Here is a 27,939-nt window from a genome sequence, read left to right as displayed (position 1 = left end):
GAAGGTGTGTCCACATATAGTATTTGCAGTTTGCATCCCGTTACTTTTTAAACCTTTATCTCAACTATGCAATTACAAGTGTTGAACTCTGATAGAAGGCCACCAAGACAAGCTGTCCCCAGAAAGGACACATAGAGAGGAGCTGCCCTCAAGGGTCAGGGCAACCGGAGTCATTTCACTTGTCTGGGCACAACAGCACTGACTTCCATCGCTACCAGTTAGGTGAGTTCAAACCCCAACTTAGACCCGCATCATAAAATGCCAGTGTGCTTCCTCAAACTCAGGAAAGAAGTAAACTGATCAGGCCATCCCAAGACTTACACTCACAAGCACAAGTAAGCCATGCTAGCAAAAACAAGCCTATAAGCCTCTGAACCATTCTCTTCCAGGCAGAGGTTCAACATTAAAGCCAGAGAAGGGTCTATGTTCCCCCACATTGAAAAAGTGTCGTTATATTAAACAATCATCTCTTCCAGTACCATCTCACTCCATCAGAGTTCCCGTGGAACAGCTACCACACGATGATGAGGGCTAGAGCACAGGGCTGGTCCCTAAGGTCAGTCAAGCTGAAAGAGGCAGACAAGACAAGACAAAACAAAACAAAATCCCCAAGAATGTATCAACTACCAAAAGAGAAGAAAGAAAGTTCAGTCAGAATCAAAACCAAGCAGTGTCAGCCCAGAACTGATCCCTTACAAGAGACAAGTGCATCAGTCTTCATATTTAAAAGTAGAGAGAAAGGCATACCATGTTTAGGATATTTTAACAGTTAACTTCTAATCATCCATCTACTACCTAGAAGGCTGGCCATGATCTGCCCTCTTATTCTCTGAGTGAGAAGCCACACCCCTTTTCTCTTATGGACTGGGTACAACGTGGCTGTGGTCATAGCAGCCATGTTTTTCCTCAGCTGTAGGGACTGCATAGTAAATACCACACATTCTGACCATGAGCAGCCGACAAGTAAAGGCTAGACTACTATTCTATGTGTCACTAAGAAGACACAGAAGGCTAATGCATGTCACATCTGGGAGACAAACCTTGATTTTGGACGCATTAAAATGTGAAAGGAAAGAGGGAAACCGGACTTTAGAACTGAGGATGAAAAACTGGGGGGTGAGGGTAGGGACTGTGCAAACCTACTCACCTCCATAGAAAAACTCTATGTGAATCCACAATAAAGTGTACATGATTACCTCTAGCGTTGAATAAATAAAACCAATGGCACTAAATAAAGACAGTTCAGACACTAGGACAAGTCAACTTGTAAGAAGGGAGGACTCAGCTTAAATTCTGGTCAGGTTGGCCCCAGGAGACCAGTGAAGGTGAAGCTAAAGGAGGTCAGAAGGGCCAGGCCGCCACACCACACACCTACAGAACCCATCTGCAGTAGATTCAGAAACCAAAGGAACTGAAAACCTTGTGAAAATATCACTATAGATCCGACACACTATTCCATAAAGCACACCTGTGAACCTTTGCCATCAATTCCAGCCACAGGCTGCTTTTCTAAAACATACCATGAAGAGTACCACCCCGTGAGGAACAGACATGGCTTCCTACACCTGGACTTCAACCAGACTCTAAAAATACTTGTTCATTTTATGTGTGTGGGTGTTTTGCCTGTATGTGTATCTGTGCACTCCACGTATGTGCAATGCCCTTGGAGGCTTTAGGTCCCCGAAACTGGAGTTACAGAAGGTTGCAAGTCACTGCATGGTGGATGGGAATTGAACCCCGGTCCTCTGGAAGAGCTCTTAATGAACTCTTTGATCTTTGCCTTGGCTCACATGGCTATACCATACAGGGCAACCAAAGGTGTCCGCAATCTGGGGGGTGAACATTTGAAAAACCAAGATGTCAGTCTCAGCACCAGGGGTGTCCAAGTGGGTCTTTCTGAGACAGATACGTAGAATGAAACCTTCCCCTCTTTGCAGCCAACATTAAAGGCATTATACTGAGAGTGTAACATGACCCAATTATTGACAACAGCACTGTAGCCTGACAGGTGAGAATAATGCACCTTGTCAAAACCAAGACACTTTGCGTTTGCTAGTTTGAATCTGTAAATGTTTAATCAGTTGAATTAAGTAGCATAATATGAAAAGGTAGGAAGTGGATGTAGTTTTCACATCCTCAAGTTTTGTATTTCTATGATTAATTTTTTAAACAGTATCTTCTTGCTGCAGTTTTATTGTTGGGTGCCTGATTTGGTCTCTGGATTTGAAAACTGGTCGATTTATATCCGTATCACAACGGACAAATCTATTCCTTCATGTATGACAGTTTCAGCATACAGAATGCGACCTCAGCTACCAATTACAGCTGCAAATGAGCAATAGTGTGGAATGAGACAGCCTGCTGGCTTTGTTAGTACTCTGTCTCCTGTGGGATCCCAGGGGGAAGGGAGGCTCTGACGGAGAGAAGCCCCTGGCTCATGGTTTATTGTGCTTGCCACCAGCTGCAGACTTCTCATCTCATTAGTTCTTTTAGAATACTGTGGGTGAAGACAGCTGCAGTCTACTTCAGTCTCCAGCTCCTGGGTATTCTGAAGGCTGAATCTGCTATGCACTTTCTGTATAATCCTTGGGAAGAAAGAAAGCAAATTCACTAGGCCAAGGAAACGCACTTTAATAAAAAAAAGGGGGGGGGTTTAAAATCATGTTTAAATGGAGAAAAATCTTATTACTGAGGTGCATTGTGCTTAACATATTTTTGTGATCTAATTTTCATTACCTATACAATGCCCAGAGCCTGGTCAGGATAAGGGCCCGGTAAAAAGCATCATTATCTAGCTAGGCGCACCTTCCGAGACACTACTTGTTCCTCCAACAATAGTCCCAACGACACAAAAGCACAGCAGAATCAGCATAAGACTCGTCTGGATTAGTGCTAACCAACGCTGTGTCACTGACACTCTCATTTAAGTAAAAACGAAGGCGAATGGAAGCCAAGACCCCTCAGAGAACAAACTAAAGTATGATACGGTAAATCAGTGGATTAGTGCCTCCATGCCTCCGGAGTCCCAGAATGCAGTCATTAAATCCATATAAGGAACTGTTCAGCCCTGGTTCAGGAAAGCTGCGCTACCTCATGGGTACACATCTGTTACTTACTGCCACCCTCAACAGAGACCCTCAACAGAAACCAGATTAATTTTGAAGACAAAGAATATTATTTTTATGAATCTTTTAGCATAGTGGCTGTTCCCCAAAATGCAAGCATAAAACCTGTGCTGAGCCAACCTAAATATGTTCTTGAGCGCAGACTGAACTCCTGATTCTGAATGGGGAAGGGAGTGGGTGGTGAGCTTGACAGCTGGTGAAAAGTCAAGGTGAGCCTCAGACACCAGAGACGGCTCAGAGTGAGCCTGGGTCAGCTAGCACAGGTGAGGGTAAGCAGCAAGGAACAGCGACGCAAACACCAGCCTTAGCAACTCTTAGGACACCTGCTCAGGCAGACCAGGGCCCAGCCAGTGTAACAGGATGCCCAGGGGAATTTTACAAAGTGAATGCTAGGGTCCTGCAGCCTGCTACAAATGTTCTACTTTAGCATATAACGATTAATTAGGTGTCTATTCAAAGAGCTCAGAGATAATCACAAAGTTTGAAATGCATGGGCACTACTGTTCAGCTTAGCAAAGCTTGGGGAAAGGCTAAATAAAAACTGAAGGCAAATCGAGCACCCAACCTCTCAGCACTCCTTGACCCCTTTAAATACTCCAGTCCTTAGAAAACAGAAAATGAAAAGTCTCTGACCCCAGTGCTAACTGCCTGCCTGGAGCTGACAAAGCAGGCCAGCTGGCTGAAAAGTGTCTGCATTGAATGTTACTGTAGCAGGGAAGTAGCTCTGCTATATGGTATAATAGCAGAAAAGTAACATTTACTAACTTGTTTAAGAAACTGATTTCAACAGTTATTTTCCAATCAGCAGCTTTCTTTTCTGTTTTTAATTACATATCCCCAGTGACTCCTCACCCTTGCAGGTTCCCACAGAGTACCATTAATACAGTATAAGTAAATCTCATTAATTCAGGTCCTACCACCTTGGAATTTATAATCACTGGCATAGGGGCCTGGCTGAAGTTTATCTTTGCATGATCTATGAAAAAAAGATTTGCTACACAAATTAATAGAGTAACAAGATCTCAGGAGGGTTGTTTAAACAGTTCAGAAGTGTTTTAGAGCAATTCAGAAGGCTTCATTTGCATATAATTATTATGCTAATTACAAATCATTCTTATCTATTCATTAAAGCAGAGTCCCAAAGGACCACTAATTGTCAATAACTTGTTGGCCTAGTTTCTTTTACTAGATGTACCTCAGAGGAACGAAACTGCATTAAAAATATTGTATGATCTAGCCACTTCACGAATCCTTCTGCTTTCCACCAATGAATCCTAAAAGCTGCATTTACAAACACCTGTACTGAGATCAAAGGTGCCATCCTAGTGTTGGCTGGGAGATATGGACAGAGCAGTCCACAGTCTTTCTAATGGCACAGAGACCTCCACAAGGGCCTGGGGTGGCAACGATGATCCCAGATGGACTCATTGTTTACAGCCCAGCAACCTATGGCCACTCCGGTGCCATGGGCCCTGCCAGGTTAGAGAACAACGGAGACTTCTTCCTGCTTTCCAACCCTCTCCTTTCCTTGCCGGAAGCCCATGCTGTGTTTATGAGGGAAGACCCCCCTTCCCCAAATGACAACGTCAGATTTTCAGCTAAGAAAAGTTGACTACCAAATGTGGGATGTGACACCCTGCACATCTGACACCAGAGCAAGGAGCGGCAGGTGAGGTACAGCGTGAAGGCTCAGAGAGCCTGAAGCAACTGCCTGTGCTCCCCTTCCCAGCCCCTCCCCCAAGGGAGCTGAGTTTACTGGTGCGGGCGTGTTTTATGTACAGAACTACCACATACTTAACATTACCCTCCCTTTATGTTTGTATACTTGTTATACTTCTTAAAAATAAAGGCCCATGCCATTAACCATAGTACTCAGGAGGCAGAGACAAGTGAAATCTGAGTTCAATGCTAGCCTGATCTTCACAGAAATTGTTTTAAAATAAAAAGCAAAGAACCACATCCTATAAAAAAACTGAAGGCACTGGGCTGGGCAAATGCCTCAGCAGGCCAAGGTGCTTGCTGTATGTGCTGCGACTCAAGTTCAATTCCAGCTACTGTGTAAAGGCAGAAGAGGAGAATACACTCTACAAAGTCATCCTCTGACCACCACATATGCACCCCAGACAGACAGATAGTCTCTGTCTCTCTCTCACACACACACACACACACACATACACACACACACACTAAGGCGTTTGTAGGTATTTAAGACTCTAGGTGTCTGGTTGGTGAGATGGCTCAGTGGGTAAGAGCACTGACTGCTTTCCCAAAGGTCCCGAGTTCAAATCTCAGCAACCACATGGTGGCTCACAACCATCCATAACTCGATCTGACGCCCTCCTCTGGTGTGTCTGAAGACAGCAGCAGTGTACTTATTTATAATAATAAATCAATCTTTGGGCCTGAGGAAGCAGAGGTTCTAAATTCAATTTCCAACAACCACAGGATGGCTCACAACAACATATACAGCTACAGTGTACTCATATACACAATATAAATAAGACTATAGGTGTCAATGAAATAAATTAATCCACAAACATGCCAATGGCAGCAATGATGTTCCCAGACACTCAATGTGTTCGGCAGTGCTCTGACAGTTTGTGTTCCCCTTTGGCTGACAGTACATCACAGAACATTTTACAGCAAATGCCATCAACTAAAAGGGGAATGTCCTGGGCGGATATGCCCTACCTACACTGCAGCTCCTAAGTCCAGGGTCCTGTGTGGTCCTGTGTGACATGAAAATGACCAAACACTATAAAGCCATTTCCTTTCAGTAAAAGTGGAATCTAGAAGAAAGCACCATTCTTGCTGGACTGAAGCAGACAGCACAGCACCCCAGCAGTGCTCTCTGCCCTAACCCCGGGGGAGGGAAAGGATATTCTCTGCCTGACAGCATTACTCATGCCCCAGAGCAGGATCAGGCTGCTGTCTGGAAAACTGTATCTGAAAGCGGGGCTGGAGAACCTCTATTCCTGCTCGGGCTAGAGTACAGCCTCCTCGGAAGTCACACTGCCACCAAGCTGGCCACACCTCCAATCCCAGGACTGAGAGTCAGGGGCCAGCCTGGTCTACACAGCAAGTTCTGGACCAACCAAGGCTTAAGAATAAGGCTTCTCAAAAAAAAATTTTTAAACAGGAAACTGCTCAAAAACTATTTTCTGGCTTTTAGAATCCTCCTTCCACCCACCCTCCCCACTATCTTTCTTCTAAAATCTGAAAGAAACTTAAGTGGGTAGTGGTGTCCAGTCAGAAGGTACTTTTGGGAATGTTTTTACAAACAGAACTATACACAAGGAACAAACAGTATGTTATTTTCCCACAAGAGGGCGCTGCTACTCTCTATGCCTCCAAAGGCTCCAGGCCTCTCTAAGTCCATGGACGTACTTGACCATGTAAGGCAGCAGACTAAAGTGGCAAAATATTTTCACATTTATTTTTAGTGGTAACCATGCTTACATTTATTTATGTCGTCTCTGAACAAAATACCTTTTGTAAAAGTATTTAAACATGTAAAACCAAACTTCATATGTTAATTTCTAAAAGTAATTTCCAGAATTTCAGAAAATCACCTACAGGCTCAGCAGGTAAACTGCTGGAACCCATTGAAAGGTGGAAGGAGAACAGAATACAAGGTTGGCCTCCAGCCTCCACAAGGCAGTCATGACACACCCTGTGCCCCCCCCCCCCCAGGCAGCACACAGAAACCCAACACATTGCTCTGCCTCCCCGCTTTTAGAGACTCAAAGATCATAGCCAAAGGCCATTGGAAAGAAAATGGGCTAAAGTACAAACTTTGAGCATGACTTCAAGCCTGGGCAAAGTGGTGCCTGCCTATAATCCTATCACTCAGAAAGCTGAAGCAGGGTTAGGAGTTCAAGGCTAGGCTACCTGAGACCCTAATCTCCACCTCCTTCAAAGCCCCACAAAACAGATTTAAAACAAAGAACAAGAATCTACTCCCCCACCCCCCACCCGAATAAGTTTGAAGGCTGTCCCAGGCTGTCTGTACAATGCTCGGGAGCAATTTAGACAAAGTCAACCAATTCTATTATAGTCATGCATTCATTTAACAGCCCCAGCCTACAGCAATCATCACAAAAGCTCCAGTGGAGGCGAGGCTGCACTGCTGTCCACACAAGCAACAGTTACCGCAATCTACTCCATCTGTCAAGACACCAGAGCTCACTCACTGGTTAAGAAACTTGTACTCTTTAGACGGGTACAATTATCCTTTTATCTGGAGAAATATTTACTAGACCAACACACAGCAAACATTGAGCTCTAAGAAACACTTATCAAACAAGGAGATAAAAGTCCCTCTGCACCTTGAGCTTCAAACCTGGGACAAATGGCTGAGGTGCCTATTTAACATATCAAAGCAGACCTGGCCTCCAGGTCCTTCCAGCACCTCTCAGGCCTAGCCTACCTGGTCTTTCCCTTCTTCCTTTCCTAACAGAGCCCAGCCCAGCCTAGTGACGTCCACTGTGAACTTCCCAGGTGTTTCTGCTTCTAGTCATGCGATCCCACATGTCTATAATAAACTTTCTGTCAAACCTAGAAGCAGCCATGTCTTTTCCTTTTTTTTTTTCATTAACTACCAGATATGTTGGGTCTTAATATTTCACTACACTGAGGAAGTAACGAAGGCCTTGTGTTTCTCAGTACCAGGGAAAATGAACCAGCAGGTGCTCTCAATCAACATACCAATTAAGCACCTACACTAGAAAGTGAAGTTCCCAGAGTAACTTTGGGTCTCACACCTGCTCCCTGTCCTCGAACCCCCGCTGGCCAACGCTGGGGAAATGGCAGCCCAGAAACTACCTTAATAGAGCATATAAGGGTTAAGAGAATTCTGAGCTTTGACCTCCACCTGAGATGACGACTCCTTTCCAGCCTTGCCCGGATTCGAGAACACAGGCTCCCACAAGTGAACAGGAGCAGAGTGACTCTGGGAAAGCTGAGCAGTCTGTGCTTCATGTGACTCTCCAAAAGAAGGGGAGAGAGAGGTGTCCTCCTAATAAGGAGGTGTGCTACTAAGGAGACGCCTAGGGCAGGTCCTGTGGGAGAGCTGTTTATGAGAAGCCTTTCTACTGGAAGACACTAACTAGTGGGAAGAGGAAGACCATCCTCAGTGACCTATCATCACGCCCTAAAACTGTGTCATTTTTGGTTTCAAAATGTCTCATTAGAAAAAAATACTTTGGCCACAAATGAAAGTATCAATCATGCTGAAACCTGAGAAGGAAACGGCATTCCCTTTTTAACTGCTGTATTTTATGATGGGGAAATACTGTGCATCACCACACCAAGCCATATTTTTATATTTTAAAAAATTGTTCTTATGTGTGCATCTGTGCGTGCGTGCGTGCGCATGTGTGCGCGCATGTGTGTGTGTGTGTGTTCGTGAAAGTGTGGACACCTGTATACCATAGCACATGTGGGGAATCAGAGGACAACTTACAGGAGCTGGCTCTCCTTACACTATATGCAGCCCGGAAACTGAACTCAGGTCACCATTTGCTTGCAGCAAGCTCCCTTCTCTGCAGAGCCACCTCACTGCTCTGCAACTGTCTCTTTAAATCAGATCTTTCTAGCAATCTAATACTTCAGGATCACTAATATAGGCTTATCACTACCTTTAAGGCATATTAATATCTTTAGATATAAAGATATAAAATTATCTTTAGATATAAATAAAACTTTAGATTTCAAATTTTTGAGTTACCATTTTATCATTTCTACTACAAAAAAAGAACCTCATCCTGGAAGTTACACAGCATGTATTAACCTACAAGAAAGGCAGACAAGGACAAACTCTTTCTCATTTCACATAAATACCTTTAAATGTGGTTCCAATTTCTTTTTTTAAAACTGTGCTCATTTCTTTCAAATTACTTCCAAAACTGAAGGTCTCTGATGTTAGTGTGTGCACACTTCAAGCTCGTGAGCCTTCCTCTCCTGGGAAGTGACTTTTGTATACAAATCATGGAAAGCGACTTAGACAGAATGCTGGGCGTGATTAAAGGGCCGCACCGCATTCAAACGGTGCACCTCAGCAAACAGAGCAGAAGCAGATGGCAAGGGCTTGGTTTGTGTACGTCCTGGAAATGAGCTGAAGCTACACATGAGCATCTCATCAGGGCAGTCAAAGAAGCCCAAACATTTACTGTGTTATGTATCAACAACTTTAGAAGGGGAAACCTTTAAACTTAGATTTGCATGTTTTATGCTGCACATACTGATCCTTTACAATCTAAAAAGACAACTTTTACCTTGAACAAAAGCAGATTGCAGACAGCAGCCTGCAGTCTCTGTGGCGCTGGCATCACACACGTCCATGGAGCAGGACCAGGAAAGTGTGGCAACAGCACCCCGGGCCATTACTGCCGGAACAAGAAAACCCAGGCTCCAGGTAGTCTTCCCTCCTTTCTTCTCTTTAGCTTGTTCTTCTGAGAAGGGGGTTTTTCTATCTATTTTGGCACTGCCCATGCCAGTTTTAAACACCTAGCCACAAGTCACCCTGGTCCCTCAGCCTCCTCATGTCTGCCTTTGAAAACACCAGCAGCAACAACAAAAACAGCAAGAGAAAACAACAACAACAACAACAACAATATCCAGCAAAGCGTCCCTAGAAAGTTCCCTCCATCAGGTATCAGGACAGTGCCTCTTGCTAGGCTGAGGAGACACAGATGAGCGCCCTGCTGCCCAAAGAATTGGGGAAGAGGCTTTCTGCTGGCACAATGCATTCTGTGACTGCTCAGCTCCAGCAGGACGGACCCTACGTCCTTGAGAGGGCTTTGAGAGGTACAAGCCCTCACGGGCACTCCACTTCAATGTGTTCCTCTTATGCAGGAAGGCAGTTTTGCAAAGTGGATACAACCTAAAGAGGCAATGAAACGGAGTGGAGATATGTATACAGAAATATCAGAATGCCCACTAACGGTTTCTTTAAGCAATAATGTATCTAAACCAAGTCTTACAAAAATTTTCCAAAAGGCATCGACACAATGCCCCTAACCGACATGTTTACATGCACACGGTTCCTATAGCAACTGTGCTGTGAACCTAAGTCACACTGACAGATTTTTACAACAAATCTTTGTTTCTAGAGTTATTCTGACAATGTCACTTCAATTATACAAACACGTCAAAGCACTCAGCCAAGTATGCAATACATCATGGGTCAGATAAGTCCCTTCACTACACGGTGAAATACAGTTCGCAAGGACGAGCACACACAGCAAGGCAGGAGGCTGCACCCTAAATAAAGCAGGCACAAAGCACTGAACAAAAATGGTTAGCTCAAGCCCACCTGCAGTGACAGGAACTTCCACCAGATGGAGTGAAAAGATTCAAGCTTCCATTTCAAGTCTTCCACTCAACTTTTTTACATCTTCCCTGATTCTGGCAGCGGATTCTGGCTACCTATTTTCTCAAAATTATTAATGCAATTATTGTTTCTTATAAAGTGAACATAAGGACAGAAATAAACCCAACCTGGTTGAGGCACAACCAGGAAACTGAGTTCAGTTTCTAGCACCCACGCAGCAAGCTAGTGTGGTCTCACATGTCTTTGTAGTCCCAGCATTACAGAGGGTCAGAAAGAGGAGAACCTCTGAGGCTTAAAGACAAAAACAAAAACCCACCATGCTCTGGATTCAGGGAGAGATCCAGCCTCAAGAGGGTGAGGTGGGGAGCTGGGAAGGTGGGGAGCTGAGAAGACGCTTGATGTCCTTTGGTCTCTGTGCTCAGGAACTGTACACGAAGAATTGAAACAGTTTGTGAGAAAGAAAGGGAAAGCCAGCAAGTAAGAAGCAAGCTTGATAACTCAACATAAAGTAAAAACCTACATAGTTTAACATAAATATATTACAAACTCAGTAAGAAGAGATAGGCGATTGGGGTGGGCAACGACAACGTCTACAGGAGTTGAACTTGGATGGTTCTGCTGCCTTCAGAAGGTTCTTGAATTCCTGTTTTTCAAACTAACACCAATACATTTATGTGAGGTACAAAGTCTACTACTACCAACACTTCACACAGATAACCAGATCAGACAGGGTCTAGGGCTATGGATGAAAATCTGTGAGACTAAGACCCAGACACGGTCTGGAACCATGAAGGTATTTCGTTGTGGCGCCATGAAGGCAGAGAGCACTGCCACTCCAGAGTTCTAGCACAGGCCTAGGCCCAAAGGTGAGATGGCAAGGCTTGGCTCTGGGCTGAAGGGTTAAGCTGAGGCAGTAGTGACTCTACCTTCTGTGTGCAGTAGCCCCCATCCCATCTCATACCCATCTTACTGGCTTGTAATCCTAGCATCACTCCATTCCCACAGAAGCAAGCTTTTAGCTCGAAGAACTGATGGCTGTCATGATGTGCACTCTAAAGACAGCTTTGTTTGTCCAGCAAGTCCTGCTTCATACACTCTGCCTCGGGACCTTCTGACTTGCTTCCAGCAAAGAAACCACAGCAAGGAAGATGACAAGTCACCGAGCTTACATCACCTACTCTTGGGGTGACACGCCACTCCATGTGTAAGACTGTAATGGAAACCTTAGACAGAGGCATCTCCAATTCAGTGCACATCTACCAGACCCCAGGTCTCTCTGCCCTGCCCTGGGTATTCAGGGAGGCGGCGGCGGCAGTACCTTACAGATGTGCATGCATCAAGACCTTGCTCTCCTTCCTTTTCAGGTACTAGGTATCACAGGGGAAGTGTATCAGACTGGCCCTTCCTTATCACCTTCTTCACCCCTCCCCTCCACACTGTCTTAGGAAGGGTTCCCTACTAGGACAGAGTACCTCCCTCCATCCAGTGAATGGCTAGCATGTGAGCCTCCATGAATCTAGCCACCTGATTCATGACTGGTGAACACTTAAACTGTATTTTTGAACCTGGAGTTTCAAAACTTGTCACACAACACCACATAGTCAATTACTAGGAGCAGAGTTCTTCTAGGTCAAAGGGCATGCACAGTGGTGGTCCTGACAGATTAGTTTTACGTATCTCCCACAGGTCCAGTGTGATGTGAGAAGGTTTCCTTGCTCTGACAAATCCCACTGTGATCAGACTGGTAACAGATGAATGTCTATTCCAGCAGAAACTCACTTGCACAGGTTGACCTTAACGCAGAGGGAGACACTGACTTTTGCCCTTCTTCCCTGCTGTTCTCTATCATGCAATCACCGCAAGGCACCATGCATGAGCCTAAAGAACACGCTAACAGCAGGACTCTTTCCTGAATTCCAAGTTCTATGTAGAATAGATAGACACACAAGCCAGGACTGAGACAGAAGAGTGGTGAGGGCAGGAGACAGCTAATACTCAGACCTGGGCCACTTCAATCACTGAGAGTCTACTCGCTTTTACCTTTCTAAGCCTGAGCCCTTGGTGACTTTCTGTCCCCTGCAGCATAGTACTGTGGACCTCTAATATCATGGTGCTGATCTAGCCTCATCCAGACTGTAAGCCTTGAGGCACTGCCACTGATTCTGGAAAGCTACCACAGGGTTGAGCTTCACAGAAAGTGAAGTGTGCCCTGACATGCTGCCTGCTGTGACGCCAATGCCCTTGTCTGTGTTTCACATATGTGTATGTGTATGTAGTTGTGGCAGTGTCTGTGCACCAGGTCCCCAGGGAGGCCAGAGCACATCAAATCCCTGGAACTGGAGTCAGACAACTATGAGCCTCCTGGGAGCTGCTGAGAACCAAATCCAGCTCCTCTTTAAGAGCAGCAGCTCTCCAGTCCTTCAAGCTGGGTACTTTTAATGTTCCTACATGATATCAGTTACACTTTCATTATCAGGACAAGGAAAGCACACAGACCAAAAACCCACTGTGACACCAATGTCAAAGCAGCCACAATGCCGGACAGTGATGGAAACTTGAGCAAAACGTGGCATATCCCCAGTGTGATATTACCATGCCCAAACAAGCGGTTAGTACTAACAGATGCTACCATACAAATAAAGCCTGAAAGCACACGCAGTGAAACGGCACCCAGACACAGCAGGGCATGTGGTGTTTGGAAATACCTAACAGCCATATATATCCCAGTGGTTGCAAAAGACTGGGATTAAGAAGCAGTGGGGAATAAAGGGCTAGTGATTGGCACTGTATTCTTAGGGGTAAAAAAAATACAACACAACTAGACAGTGATGGTTGCACAGCTGTGAATGCACAATATGCCACTGCCCTGTACATATTTAGAGGATCCAAATGTTAAGCTTTATGCTGTGTACATTTTCTCACAATAAAAAAGGTAGGGTAAATTCAGTATGCTTTAAGTTGCATCTACCTGTATCTGAAGTGTAAATTTGCAATCAGGAGTTATGAACCCTGGAAAGCAAAACCACAGAAACTGAGCTGGGAAGACTTCTCTTGCAGAAGACCAGAGTTTCCCACACCAAGCAGCTCATAACTGTCCAGATCCAGAGGATCTGACACCATCTTCGGGCCTTCCTAGGCACACATGCACATGTGTGAACACATGGACACACACATAAATACATCTCTGTGAATGAAACACACACACACACACTTATTTAAAAACAACGCCATCTCAGGTGAGCACTCACAGTGTCTGGTGACACAGTGTAGCTGGCAATGGCAGCCAAGCTTACACATACTAATCTGGTTGCTACAAGGTGCCTGCATTTAGTGCTGTGTGGTAGTTGGCCTCCTTTTACAGAAGATAAAACAGGCACAGGGAGATCACATGACCCTGCCTAAGACCTAAAACCTGTTCTCTAGGCCACAAGCATCCCCAAATCACAAGACCCAGGTTCAGTCCGTTCTTTGCGTCATCCATCCACTCCAAGCAGCACCCCACAGAGCCACGGTGTGCAGCCTTTGCAGATGCAGGGTCTTCTCACCTGCAAGGTAGTGGGGTAGAGAGCCACTCTGGCCACGCCCTCAGACGCTATCTACAAAGCCTCTTCATGCGCCCAGCAAAGCCACACATATCCTGTACTCTGAGGCAGCACGAAAGCCCAGGCTTGGCTGATGCCACCATTCTATTCTGTTTGCACAACACGTTACTTCAAGTACCAGTGAGTCAATGCCATTCCCCGAGCACCTGGCCCTGGAGTGCCACACTGGTCTGCCTTGTCTGTGACCAGCTATGTTAGGTGCCCAGCTAACCTACTGACCGACTGCCTGTCTCATCATAGTTACTTCTCTTCAGCTCACTGTCCTTTTACACACAGTCAACCATGGCTAAAGGAACAGACATTATTGGAATGGTCCCCACTTGAGCAGTTAAGATGGCCTCCCCTACATCATTTCAAAGATGGAAACAACCTTGAAACTGAAGTAACTTCAAACCATGGTAAGATTTAAAAGAAATCCAGGCTCATGCCTAGTACTCGGTGCCTATCCACACATCCATCCATCATTCATTTATTTATGAGTGTGCAGAAACCAGAAGTCACCCCTGTATGATGTCCCTGGGACAACACTCACTATACCATCTCCCCAGGCCAATGCTGAAACTTCTATACGTTGATGGGGCCCTAATAGAGTGGGGTCCAAAGACCTATTTTAGAAGATTTCCCTTTAAATCCACACTAAAACCAGACACTGTATTTGAGTCATTTCTGTTCTGTTAGCTGACAGCACTGTTCAAACCCAGAGGCTGTGCCTAAAGACAGAAATGGTAGGGGACACTGAATACCCAGTGAACAAAGCAAACCAGGGAGGCACCAGCAGAGCGGAGACTCCTCAGCCACCCTGTCTATAAACGTCCACAGCGGCATCTGCTGATCAATACAGGACCTGCACACTATAAATGTTTACTGACCTTTGCAAATCAAAACAAAAATGGGCATCTTAGCCTGGCATAGGGAGTGTTTCACACACTGGAGGGAGGAGGGAAATAACTCAGTACTAAGAGTCAGGTACAGGGTTCCGGGACTCTGCCGAAAGTAGTCTGCACAGTTGAGAGTGTGCACTACAGAAGCTAACAGCTTCTGGGACAGGCGGGAGCCACAGAGCTTCTGAGGCAGCCCCCTTTTCAGGCTCCAGACATCCGGGAGGGCTTTGCCTCAGCATCGGCGGGACCCATCTTAGATCCGGGACTCCGTCAAAAGTAGTCTGCACAGGTGAGAGTGTGCACTACAGAAGCTAACAGCTTCTGGGACAGGCCAAAGCAACACAGCTTCTGGGAAAGGTCCTGTTTTGGGCCTTAATCTTCGGCCAGGAGGGAGGTCTGAACTCCAGATATCTATGCACCTTCCCTGTAAGAGGAGAGCTTGCCTGGAGAGAGTGCTCTGACCACTGAAACTCAGAGGAAAGAGCTAGTCACCCAGGTCTGCTGATAGAGGCTAGCAGAATCACCAGAGGAACAATCTCTAACCAGAGACAACTATAACAACTAACTCCAGAGATTACCAGATGGTGAAAGGTAAACATAAGAATCTTACTAACAGAAACCAAGACCACTCACCACCATCAGAACCCAGCACTCCCACTTCACCCAATTCAGGGCACCCCAACACACCCGAAAAGCTAGACCCAGATTTAAAAGCATATCTCATGATGATGGACATCAAGAAGGACTTTAATAACTCACTTAAAGAAATACAGGAGAACACTGCTAAACAGGTAGAAGACATTAAAGAGGAAGCACAAAAATCCCTTAAAGAATTGCAGGAAAACACAACCAAACAGGTGATGGAATTGAATAAAACCATCCAAGACCTAAAAAGGGAAGTAGACACAATAAAGAAAACCCAAAGTGAGGCAACGCTGGAGATAGAAACCCTAGGAAAGAAATCTGGAATCATGGATGCCAGCATCAGCAACAGAATACAAGAGATGGAAGAGAGAATCTCGGGTGCAGAAGATTCCATAGAGAACATCGGCACAACAATCAAAGAAAATGGAAAATGCAAAAAGATCCTAACTCAAAACATCCAGGAAATCCAGGACACAATGAGAAGACCAAACCTACGGATAATAGGAGTAGATGAGAATGAAGATTTTCAACTCAAAGGACCAGCAAATATCTTCAACAAAATTATAGAAGAAAACTTCCCAAACCTTAAGAAAGAGATGCCCATGAACATACAAGAAGCCTACAGAACTCCAAATAGACTGGACCAGAAAAGGAATTCCTCCCGACACATAATAATCAGAACAACAAATGCACTAAATAAAGATAGAATATTAAAAGCAGTAAGGGAAAATGGTCAAGTAACATATAAAGGCAAACCTATCAGAATTACACCAGACTTTTCACCAGAGACTATGAAAGCCAGAAGAGGCTGGACAGATGTTATACAGACAGTAAGGGAACACAAATGCCAGCCCAGGCTACTATACCCAGCGAAACTCTCAATTACCATAGATGGAGAAACCAAAGTATTCCATGACAAAACCAAATTCACACATTATCTTTCCACAAATCTAGCCCTTCAAAAGATAATAACAGAAAAAACCCAATATACAAGGAGGGAAACCACATCCTAGAAAAAGCAAGAAGGTAATCCCTCAACAAACCTAAAAGAAGACAGCCACAAGAACAGAATGCCAACTTTAACAACAAAAATAGTAGGAAGCAACAATAACTTTTCCTTAATATCTCTTAATATCAATGAACTCAACTCCCCAATAAAAAGAAATAGACTAACAGACTGGCTACACAAACAGAACCCAACATTCTGCCGCTTACAGGAAAATCATCTCAGAGAAAAAGATAGACACTACCTCAGAATGAAAGGCTGGAAAACAATTTTCTAAGCAAATGGTCTGAAGAAACAAGCTGGAGCAGCCATTCTAAATATCTAATAAAATTGACTTCCAACCCAAAGTCATCAAAAAAGACAAGGAGGGGCACTTCATACTCATCAAAGGTAAAAATCCTTCAAGAGGAACTCTCAATTCTGAATATCTATGCTCCAAATACAAGGGCAGCCACATTCATTAAAGAAACTTTAGTAAAGCTCAAAGCACACATTGCACCTCACACAATAATAGTGGGAGACTTCAACACACCACTTTCACCAATGGACAGATCATGGAAACAGAAACTAAACAGAGACACAGTGAAACTAACAGAAGTTATGAAACAAATGGATCTAACAGATATCTACAGAACATTTTATCCTAAAACAAAAGGATACACCTTCTTCTCAGCACCTCATGGTACCTTCTCCAAAATTGACCACATAATTGGTCACAAAACAAGCCTCAACAGATACAAAAATATTGAAATTGTCCCTTGCATCCTATCAGATCACCATGGACTAAGGCTGATCTTCAATAACAAAATAAATAATAGAAAGCCAACATTCATGTGGAAACTGAACAACACTCTTCTTAATGATACCTTGGTCAAGGAAGGAATAAAGAAAGAAATTAAGGACTTTTTGGAGTTTAATGAAAATGAAGCCACAACATACCCAAACTAATGAAACACAATGAAAGCATTTCTAAGAGGAAAACTCATAGCTCTGAGTGCCTCCAAAAAGAAACTAGAGAGAGCACACATTAGCAGCTTGACAACACACCTAAAAGCTCTAGAACAAAAGGAAGCAAATTCACCCAAGAGGAGTAGACAGCAGGAAATAATCAAACTCAGGGGCGAAATCAACCAAGTGGAAACAAGAAGAACTATTCAAAGAATCAACCAAAGGAGGAGCTGGTTCTTTGAGAAAATCAACAAGATAGATAAACCCTTAGCCAGACTCACTAGAGGGCACGGGGAAAGCATCCTAATTAACAAAATCAGGAATGAAAAGGAAGACATAAGAACAGATCCTGAAGAAATCCAAAACACAATCAGATCCTTCTACAAAAGGCTATACTCAACAAAACTGGAGAACCTGGATGAAATGGACAAGTTTCTAGACAGATACCAGGTACCAAAGTTAAATCAAGATCAGATTAAATGATCTAAACAGTCCTATATCCCCTAAAGAAATAGAAGCAGTCATTAATAGTCTCCCAACCAAAAAAGGCCTAGGACCAGATGGGTTTAGTGCAGAGTTCTATCAGACCTTCAAAGAAGATCTAATTCCAGCTCTTCCACAAACTAGAAACAGAAGGTACTCTGTTCAAACTATTCCACAAAATAGAAACAGAAGGTACTCTACCCAACTCATTCTATGAAGCCACAATTACTCTGATACCTAAACCACAAAAGGACCCAACAAAGATAGAGAACTTCAGACCAATTTCCCTTATGAATATCGATGCAAAAATCCTCAATAAAGTTCTCACTAACTGAATCCAAGAACACATCCAAACAATCCTCCATCCTGACCAAGTAGGTTTCATCCCAGGGATGCAGGGATGGTTCAATATACGGAAATCCATCAACGTAATCCAGTATATAAACAAACTCAAAGACAAAAAAACCACATGATCATCTCATTAGATGCGGAGAAAGCATTTGACAAAATCCAACACCCATTCATGATAAAAGTCTTGGAAAGATCAGGAATTCAAGGCCATACCTAAACATGATAAAAGCAATCTACAGCAAACCAGTAGCCAACATCAAAGTAAATGGTGAGAAGCTGGAAGCAATCCCACTAAAATCAAGGCTGTCCACTCTCTCCCTACCTATTCAACATTGTACTTGAAGTCCTAGCCAGAGCAATTAGACAACAAAAGGAGATCAAGGGGATACAAATTGGAAAGGAAGAAGTCAAAATATCACTTTTTGCAGATGATATGATAGTATATAAGTGACCTTAAAAATTCTACCAGAGAACTCCTAAGCCTGATAAACAGCTTCAGTGAAGTAGCTGGATATAAAATTAACTCAAACAAGTCAATAGCCTTTCTGTACACAAAGGATAAACAGGCTGAGAAAGAAATTAGGGAAACAACACCCTTCTCAATAGTCACAAATAATATAAAATACCGTGGCGTGACTCTAACTAAGGAAGTGAAAGATCTGTATGATAAGAACTTCAAGTCTCTGAAGAAAGAAATTAAAGAAGATCTCAGAAGATGGAAAGATCTCCCATGCTCATGGATTGGCAGGATCAATATAGTAAAAATGGCTATCTTGCCAAAAGCAATCTACAGATTCAATGCAATCCCCATCAAAATTCCAACTCAATTCTTCAACAAATTAGAAAGGGCAATCGGCAGATTCATCTGGAATAACAAAAAACCTAGGATAGCAAAAACTCTTCTCAAGGATAAAAGAACCTCTGGTGGAATCACCATGCCTGACCTAAAGCTGTACTACAGAGCAATTGTGATAAAAACTGCATGGTCCTGGTATAGCGACAGACAAGTAGACCAATGGAATAGAACTGAAGTCCCAGAGATGAACCCACACACCTATGGTCACTTGATCTCTGACAAGGGAGCTAAAACCATCCAGTGGAAAAAAGACAGCATTTTCAACAAATGGTGCTGGCACAACTGGCTGTTATCATGTAGAAGAATGCGAATTGATCCATTCCTATCTCTTTGTACTAAGGTCAAATCTAAGTGGATCAAGGAACTCCACATAAAACCAGAGACAGTGAAACTTATAGAGGAGAAAGTAGGGGAAAGCCTCGAAGATATGGGTACAGGGGAAAAAATTCCTGAAGAGAACAGCAATGGCTTGTGTTGTAAGATCGAGAATCAATAAATGGGACCTCATAAAGTTGCAAAGCTTCTGCAAGGCAAAAGACACCGTCAACAAGACAAAAAGACCACCAACAGATTGGGAAAGGATCTTTACCTATCCTAAATCAGATAAGGGACTAATATCCAATATATATAAAGAACTCAAGAAGGTGGACTCCAGAAAATCAAATAACCCCATTAAAAAATGGGGCTCAGAGCTGAACAAAGAATTCTCACCTGAGGAATACCAAATGGCTGAGAAGCACCTGAAAAAATGTTCAACATCCTTAATCATCAAGGAAATGCAAGTCAAAACAACCCTGAGATTCCACCTCACACCAGTCAGAATGTCTAAGATCAAAAATTCAGGTTGACAGCAGATGCTGGCGAGGATGTGGAGAAAGAGGAACACTCCTTCATTGTTGGTGGGATTGCAAGCTTGTACAACCACTCTGGAAATCAGTCTGGTGGTTCCTCAGAAAATTGGACATAGTACTACTGGAGGATCCCGCAATACCTCTCCTGGCCATATATCCAGAAGATGTCCCAACCGGTAAGAAGGACACATGCTCCACTATGTTCATAGCAGCCTTATTTATAATAGCCAGAAGCTGGAAAGAACCCAGATGCCCCTCAACAGAGGAATGGATACAGAAAATGTGGTACATTTACACAATGGAGTACTACTCAGCTATTAAAAAGAATGAATTTATGAAATTCCTAGGCAAATGGATGGACCTGGAGGGCATCATCCTGAGTGAGGTAACCCAATCACAAAGGAACTCACACAATATGTACTCACTGATAAGTGGATATTAGCCCAGAAATTTAGGATACCCAAGATATAAGATACGAAGACCAAAGTGTGGACACTTTGCCCCTTCTTAGAATTGGGAACAAAACACCCATGGAAGGAGTTACAGAGACAAAGTTTGGAGCTGTGACGAAAGGATGGACCATCTAGAGACTGCCATATCCGGGGATCCATCCTATAATCAGCTTCCAAACGCTGACATCATTGCATACACAAGCAAGATTTTGCTGAAAGGACCTAAATAGAGCTGTCTCTTGTGAGACTATGCTGGGGCCTAGCAAACACAGAAGTGGATGCTCACAGTCAGCTATTGGATGGATCACAGGGCCCCCAATGGAGGAGCTAGAGAAAGTACCCAAGGAACTAATGGGATCTGCAATCCTATAGGTGGAACAACAATATGAACTAACCAATACCCACCTGGAGCTGGTGTCTCTAGCTGCATATGAATCAGAAAATGGCCTAGTCGGCCATCAGTGGAAAGAGAGGCCCATTAGTTGTGCAAACTTTATATGCCTCAGTACAGGGGAACAACAGGGCCAAGAAGTGGGAGTGGATGGGTGCCTGTCCCCCAAACCTGATGACCCAAGTTTGACCCTGTAACAAACCACATGAAGGTGGAAGGAGAACCAACTCCTGAAAGTTGTCCTCTGACCTCCATGTGTGCTGGAGCAATCTCTTTAAACATGCGCACAAAAAATTTAAAAAGCTTAAAAAACGAGAGTCAATAGAGCTTGCTAACTAGTTAAAAACAATATAGCAAGCATTTCTAACAGGCTAGCCCTAACTGAGCTCAGGAAACCTAGAAGATGCTTACTTTCTTATTCATATGTGGGAAGTACAGAGGATCTGTGTTGACTCCAAGCAGAAAGCAGAACACTTTTAGAAGCACTGCTTGAGCAAACACTCTGCAACAGACACAAGGTATTCTCCCCTCTTTCTTAAAGGGCCCACCTACAACACAGGAGAGAAACATGCTCTTCCTCCAGGGTCTCTGTAACCCAGAGCAGACCTGAGCCCCAGGACCATTTCATCCCAGAAATGCAGACCTCACAGAGGACAGAAAAGAGCTGAGCTGTGACAGGGACACATCAAGGAGTACTCACTGCTGGTTCAACTTGACTTCGATCTGCAATGTCTATGTGGACAATTTCAACAGTTTTCCAAGTGTTGGGATCTAAACCGTGAACCTGTGAGAAACAGAAAGCTTTAGTGTGTTCTTCATGAGGAAAGCACTGCATTCCACATCTATCCCTTACAACTGTGGATGAAATTACTATTTCGGTAAGCGCAGTTGGCAGTCTTGACATTTGGACAGCTTTTACTCTTTCCATAGCTTTCCTAGTGAGGGGTGGATGTATATAGACATGAAACCTGTGTCAGGGCTATTCTTCACCGCACTAATAGGTCATCCATGTACAACTCTTCCCTGTTTATTGCAAATGATATGAGCTTGTAAACCTTAAATCCTATGCTGGCAAAGGTTAACATGACAACCTGACTTCAGAAGCTGCACTAGAGGCGGGAAGGACTGCTCAGTGGTTAGGGACACCAACTGCTCCTGCAGAGCGTCAGAGTTCAGTTCCCAGCACTCACGCTGGTGAGGCCACAACTGCCTAGAACTCCAGCTGCAGGGGAACTTGGAAAGCTCTGACATCCTCCTGCACCTGCACTCGCGTGTACTCCCTCCCAGCACTTGGGAAGCAGAGGCAATCAAATCTGAGTTCAAAGCCAGCCTGGTCTACAGAGTGAGTTCCAGGACAACCAAGGTTACAGAGAAGCCCTGTCTCGAAGCACCTCACCCCCACCCCCCAACACTCCAAAAGAAAAGGATTTGCCTATTCTACAGCTCATTTTTGGTGTTCACTTCTTGATACTTCTTACTCAGTAACTTCCCAAGGCCTGCGAACTGTTTTAAAGCAATAGACGAGCCCATCTGAAAGCTGGAAAACGGCAGGGTAAGTCACACAGAGGACATAACCACTGCACATCCCTTCACTCAGAGAATTTCCATGAAAACACAGGCTCAGCTGACAAGTGCACAGACTAAAGCTTCAGCTCCGTGAATGTGGTCAGTGATGAAGCAGCACAGTGCAGAGCAGCTGTGACTAGAGTTTAGCCCTTCCCTGACTCACACTTCTCTAGGAGAGCAGTAGCCCTCAATGTGGGTGTGCACTGAAGGCAGGCTGTGGGCAGCCTGAGCATATGCGTTTCAATGGCTTCTACGGATACATGTTTGAGGCCACATGGTAAGGGCACCAGGGTTTGCCACACACCTCCCCCAGCTCCTCAGGAAGCCTTCATGGAACTTGTCAACACTCTTTGTAAACCAAGCACCTTCTTATTCCTGCCCCCTGGTCATTTCCCTGACATGAACCCTGGCCCTGAAGTGAAACGGCAGTAAACATCAGAGCGATCAATTCTGCTAAATACAACTGCTCTGGTGAGCACACAGAAAACAATCTAAAACCACCAGGTAAGAACGGACTGCAGCCTTCTCCTTGCTCCGAACAAGAGAGCTGCTGATAAAAACAGCAATCTCAGGAGAGTCCACTCAGCATCAAGGCAGGGACTGACAGAGGAAGCCCGGTTGTTTCTGGCTTGCTTGTCTCACTCCAGGCCCACACGGCTGGGTGCTCGTCTAACCCAGGGTCACCACAGCTCTGGGGGGGAGTGGGCTGTCTCCATTTACTCCCCTTTCCAGTCTTCATCACTAAGTGCAGAGTCGGGACCATCATGATGGTAGTGCCAGGGCCTTGTACACAATGACCAAGCCGTCCATGAAGCAGCCATGCCCCAGCCTTGAGTGCACAGTGGAAACTTACATTTTCTAATGTTCCCAAGTCAGGTTTATGCCATGTTTCAATTTTGATGAAGAAGTCATCTTTCATGTATTCATTCTGCAGAAAACACAAGAATGTGACCCACCCTTCACATCTAGCTAGGAATCTGCCTAGCACAGCACCCCACTGTGGATCTGTTTCCAAATCCAGAGCCGTTAGCCCCCACTCCCCATGTCAAATTTAGATTGTGTGTGCGTGTATGTGTGTGAGTGTGTTGCTTAAATCCATGTATTTGGGCACATGTGTGTCTGCACCTGTGGAAGTCAGGAGAGGGCATCAGATCTCCTGGCACTTGATTTATGGATGGCTGTGAACCACCTTGTGGTTCTAGGAACCACACCTGGGTCCTCTGCAAGAGCAGCCCAAGCTCCTAATGGTCTAGCTGAATCTCCAGCCCCTGGGTACAGCACATGATGCTTTTATATATTTCACACATTCCCACTTGTCATGCAGTACAGGGGTAGGGAAAAAAGAAATCCGTGAGGTTTGCTGAGCAATTCTGGCATTCAGAGTAAGTAGCAAAGCAAAATAAAACCAGAAAGCAGTGCGAACCAAACCTGTGAGCCCAGAAACACCAGAGGCAGGAATGGTGGGGAGGACATGGGGGAGAGAGAGGCCATAAAGCCATGGAGCTTAAGCAAAAGGCCAGCAGCAGTCAGGTATCATAAAAGCGCAAAAGCAAAGTTAAAGGAAGAGTGTGTGCTACTCACCGTTACAACTGCGGCGGAGAGGACAGGAGAGGCGGCATCGAAACAGGAAAAAACTTCAATTAGAAAGAGTCAAGACAGCCCATCCCAGGATCTTAAGTCAGGTGGATTAAGCTATCCCAAACATGTAACATTTAGTAGCTTATTTCTTCAAAATGGTCTCTACACAAGTGACACCAAGAGATCCTCAATTTAGGTTACGCAGTACAAAGACAGTAGGAAGAATAATTTACCTTAATTTAAAATAATGCTAATGAGACTATCACAAGAGCCTGACATCACTTATGAGCTTGTTTGGCAAGCAAATCTGTAGCGCCCCTCCTGAGCGCTGCTGGGTACTTGTTCACCCCAAAGCCTGCAGTGAGCAGGACCTCCATATGGCTTTCATCTGGGAGTGAACCTAGGGGTACACACAGGTCTAGGGAGGAAAAATCTGGGGCTCCTTGGCTGTCACCCAGAGAAGGCTTTGTTTGGTCTAAACCTATTAGACTGGGCACTCAGTGTCCCTCTCCTATGGTAAGGGCAGCAGGGTGCAATGCCTCGGGGACCAGCTTACTTGTTCTGCAGTAGGGGTAGGCATTCCAGGCTTTCTCATGAAACACCAGGGAGCCCTCGGGAGCAATCATCCTCACAAATGCAGGAACTTTGCTGTGAGGAGAAAGATACCAGATACCTTTTCAACTACACCATCGTTTCTGTTGCTATCAAACATGTCATCACATTCCGAACCTGATGAGCTAGATGGCTCTAACAGTTCATTTCAATCCCAAAAGCAATCACGTGACAAATTATTTTAAAAACTGATTAAGAAAGTTTAGCTATGTAAGGGTTACTGTGCATTTGTGTGTGTGTGTGTTTTAAGTTTTGGTGGTACCGAGGATGGCTTTACACATGGTAGGCAAACACTAAGCTTCACCACCACATTCTCAGAGAATCTCAAGCATATGTGTGTGCAGCACATCACTGCCCATGTGAAGTCAGCAGGCAAATCTGACCTTTAAGGTGAAGCTGGTCTTCACCCTAAAGTTACCAAGTCCACACACCGCACACTGCCACAACACTGGCATTCACACAGCCGAGGTTCACCTAACAGAAGGAAGCCATGAATACAGGGCTATGTCTAAGCAAGTCACATAATGCAGCAGACACAGCAGTCCTCAATCAAGAACCGTACCAATGAGTAGAAAAGATAAAGCATGCCCCACACGAGATTCTATAGGAAAGCAAGGGTGAGGCTCATGCCTGGTGTGTCAGCACTCAGGAGGCTGGGAAAGGCAGATCTCCTGAGCCTGGGGTCAGAGTGAACCCTGTCTCATGGGGCAGGGAGGGAGGGGAAGAGGCGGGTGTGGTTGTGCACACCTTTAATCCCAGCACTGGGGAGGTAGAATCTGTGAGTTCAAGGCTAGCCAGGTTTACAGAATTCCAGGCTAGCCAGACCCTATCTGGAAGGAAGGAAGGAAGGAAGGAAGGGGAGGGGGGGGGGTAAAGGGTGACTCACACCTTTAATCCTAGCACTTGGGAAACAGGTAGATCTTTTTTGAGTTCAAGGCCAGCCTGTCCACAGAGTGGGTTCCTGGATAGTCAGGGCTACAGAGAGAATCCTTGCCTTGAAAATCCCACAAGAAAAAATTCTGTAAGTTCAAGAAATGGCTGTCACTAGCCACCTCAAATGTGATTAGAGGAAAAAGACTAAATATATGACTGATGCCCACAAGCTTGTGAAATTCCTATCCATCAACAACAACCCCAAAGGCAACTACATCTACTCTCAACCAGAAAGCTCCAGCCTCTGACAAGCAGGAAAACTGGCATTTGCAGTTTACATAGAAATGCAAGTGAGCTGTGCAGTTTATGAACAGAGATGACTGTAAGGGGCAGCTCCAGTATACACTGTCACAGACTAAATCCAACTCCCAACCTGCCAACACTGGGCACAAGGCAGAAACCCCACAAGGCAAGGTCTGTTTCACCATCTGAGTTATCTAGTAATTAAGATGCTAAATCACGTAAGTCAAAGTCACATCCTACACCCAACTCTAAGCACTTTATATATCTTTCTATATCACAGCAAATTTCAAACTTATGTATTCAATAAAATGGAGAACAAAGTCAAGAAAACTTGGGAGCCAGGAAGAACTTCTGACTGTAGCAAGAGTGAGCAGCTGGCAGAAGTCCTTAGCTCAGTCAGGAGGCTAAACAAGCAGATGGGGAAGAGCTCCACGTCAGCCAGGAAGATGTGCAGCACCAAGAGGAGGGACCCCCCCAAGTGCCAGGCCCAGAGGACAGGACATGGGGACACAGCTTGGGAGTTCCACTTTCAGACAAATTACATCACAGGGGAAAAGATATTTTGAGTGGCAGAGCAAGTGGCAATTGTAGGACAGATTTAAAAGTATTTTCATGTGCCTTCATGTCCTTCAAAACTGACAATGAAGGATGGCCAATTCTGAGTGCTTTCTCTCTTTTAAAACAAAAATTATTTCATTTTTATGTAAATATGTGCTCTACGTGCATATGCACCTGCATGCCAGAAAAGGGCACTGGATCTCATTACAGATGGTTGTCAGCCACCATGTGGTTACTGGGAATCGAACTCAGGACCTCTGGAAGACTAGTCAGTGCTCTTAACTGCTAAGCCATCTCTCCAGCCCCTGAGTGTTTATTCTTTTCAAATTGTAGGACGATTCTCACCAACTTCAGAAATATCAAGTCAGGAAAACTGAAAAGAACATGTAATCCCAGCCCAGGAGAGGAAGAGAACAGAGACTCTCTGGGGCTTGCTGGTCAGCCAGCATAACCTAAAGCTCCAGGTCCCTGCCTCTGGGAACAGGGTAGAGGCTGGCAAGGCGTGCGTGGCAGGGGTAAAGGCACATGTCACCAAGCCTGACAAGCTAAGTCTTCCCACAGGTCGTCCTCTAACCTCCCGTGGCACACATGCACATTCCTCACTGCTGCCTTGAGGCCTACACAAATACTGCATACTCACGCATGAACACATGAGCCTGCCTGCATGTGCAAGCTCACCCACTTACACAATGAACACACACACACACACACACACACACACACACACACAGAGTCAAAGAACAGCCAGCACAAGTCTCCCACTGCTGAGAACTAGAACCAGCAGTCCTTCCATTTTGTGTAGTTAGAATAAGCTACAGGATTCCAGCTTCATCCCAGGGAATAGCAAACAACAAAACCCACTGTAGATTACATCAGACAGAGCTCACCCTATATGGCCAAACAGTGGAAAAACCTAATACCTATAAGCAGTATCAAACCTACTGATGCCCCAGTGTGCACACTCAAGGCCAGAGGATGCTAAGTGCCTTGTCCCATGACTTTCAACCTCCTTACCGTCACCAAACCCAGAGCTGTTCCGGATGCCAGCAAGCCCATGTAGTCCTCCCATCTGAGGTTACAGGTGTGCACAGCCACATTCAGTCTTTATGTGGGTTTGGGGATTTGAACCGAGATCCTCATTCTTGCTCAGCAAGTGCTATGACCCACTGGGTCACCCCCCCCCCCCCGGCCCACTTTTGTATTTCTCTATCCCAATCTCAACTGTTGCCTATCAGATTTCCAAGGCTGAGTCTACTACTTAACTTCCTTTTTTAAAAACTCAAGTTAATAAAATTCCCATCTTTGAGCTAGGTGCTCCAACTTACTAACCCTTTGCACCTAGCATGAGAGCATTCATGAGCAATCTGGCTTCATGTGTGTAGCACTGACTGAATCTGGAGAAATGCACATGGAGTAAATAAAATGTAATTCAAATCCAACTTTTAGGAAGAGAAATCTTCATTAGTGGACCTTCTTCCACACTTGTAACAAGGCAATTGGCTGCATGGATATCATTTTTCCTCTA

At 44.7% G+C, this 27,939-nt stretch overlaps 1 protein-coding gene and 1 long non-coding RNA gene across 8 annotated transcripts in view; both read right to left on the bottom strand.

Moving 5' to 3' along the window:
* Pitpnb (phosphatidylinositol transfer protein, beta) overlaps positions 1 to 27,939 on the bottom strand; it is a 57,663-nt gene that overhangs the window by 17,161 nt on the left and 12,563 nt on the right. For 6 of the 7 annotated variants that reach the window (NM_019640.5, NM_001301643.1, NM_001359215.1 and 3 more), the window contains 4 exons: positions 24,625 to 24,716; positions 24,072 to 24,079; positions 23,344 to 23,418; positions 21,625 to 21,708 (listed from right to left, as the gene is read on the bottom strand). In NM_019640.5, coding sequence (NP_062614.1) covers positions 21,625 to 21,708; positions 23,344 to 23,418; positions 24,072 to 24,079; positions 24,625 to 24,716 — 259 coding nt within the window. The remainder of the gene's footprint in view (positions 1 to 21,624; positions 21,709 to 23,343; positions 23,419 to 24,071; positions 24,080 to 24,624; positions 24,717 to 27,939) is intronic. The other variant, NM_001301666.1, reaches the window with a different exon arrangement.
* On the bottom strand, positions 7,719 to 15,107 carry Gm36027. Its single transcript, XR_389518.3, has 2 exons — positions 10,775 to 15,107; positions 7,719 to 9,511 (listed from the first exon to the last, which is right to left on the bottom strand). It is a non-coding gene; the product is annotated as a predicted gene, 36027 (long non-coding RNA).

The sequence above is a fragment of the Mus musculus genome, chromosome 5 (assembly GCF_000001635.26).
Source record: "Mus musculus strain C57BL/6J chromosome 5, GRCm38.p6 C57BL/6J".
In the NCBI taxonomy this organism is placed as follows: domain Eukaryota; kingdom Metazoa; phylum Chordata; class Mammalia; order Rodentia; family Muridae; genus Mus; species Mus musculus.
This window is presented reverse-complemented; position numbering and strand designations above follow the sequence as displayed.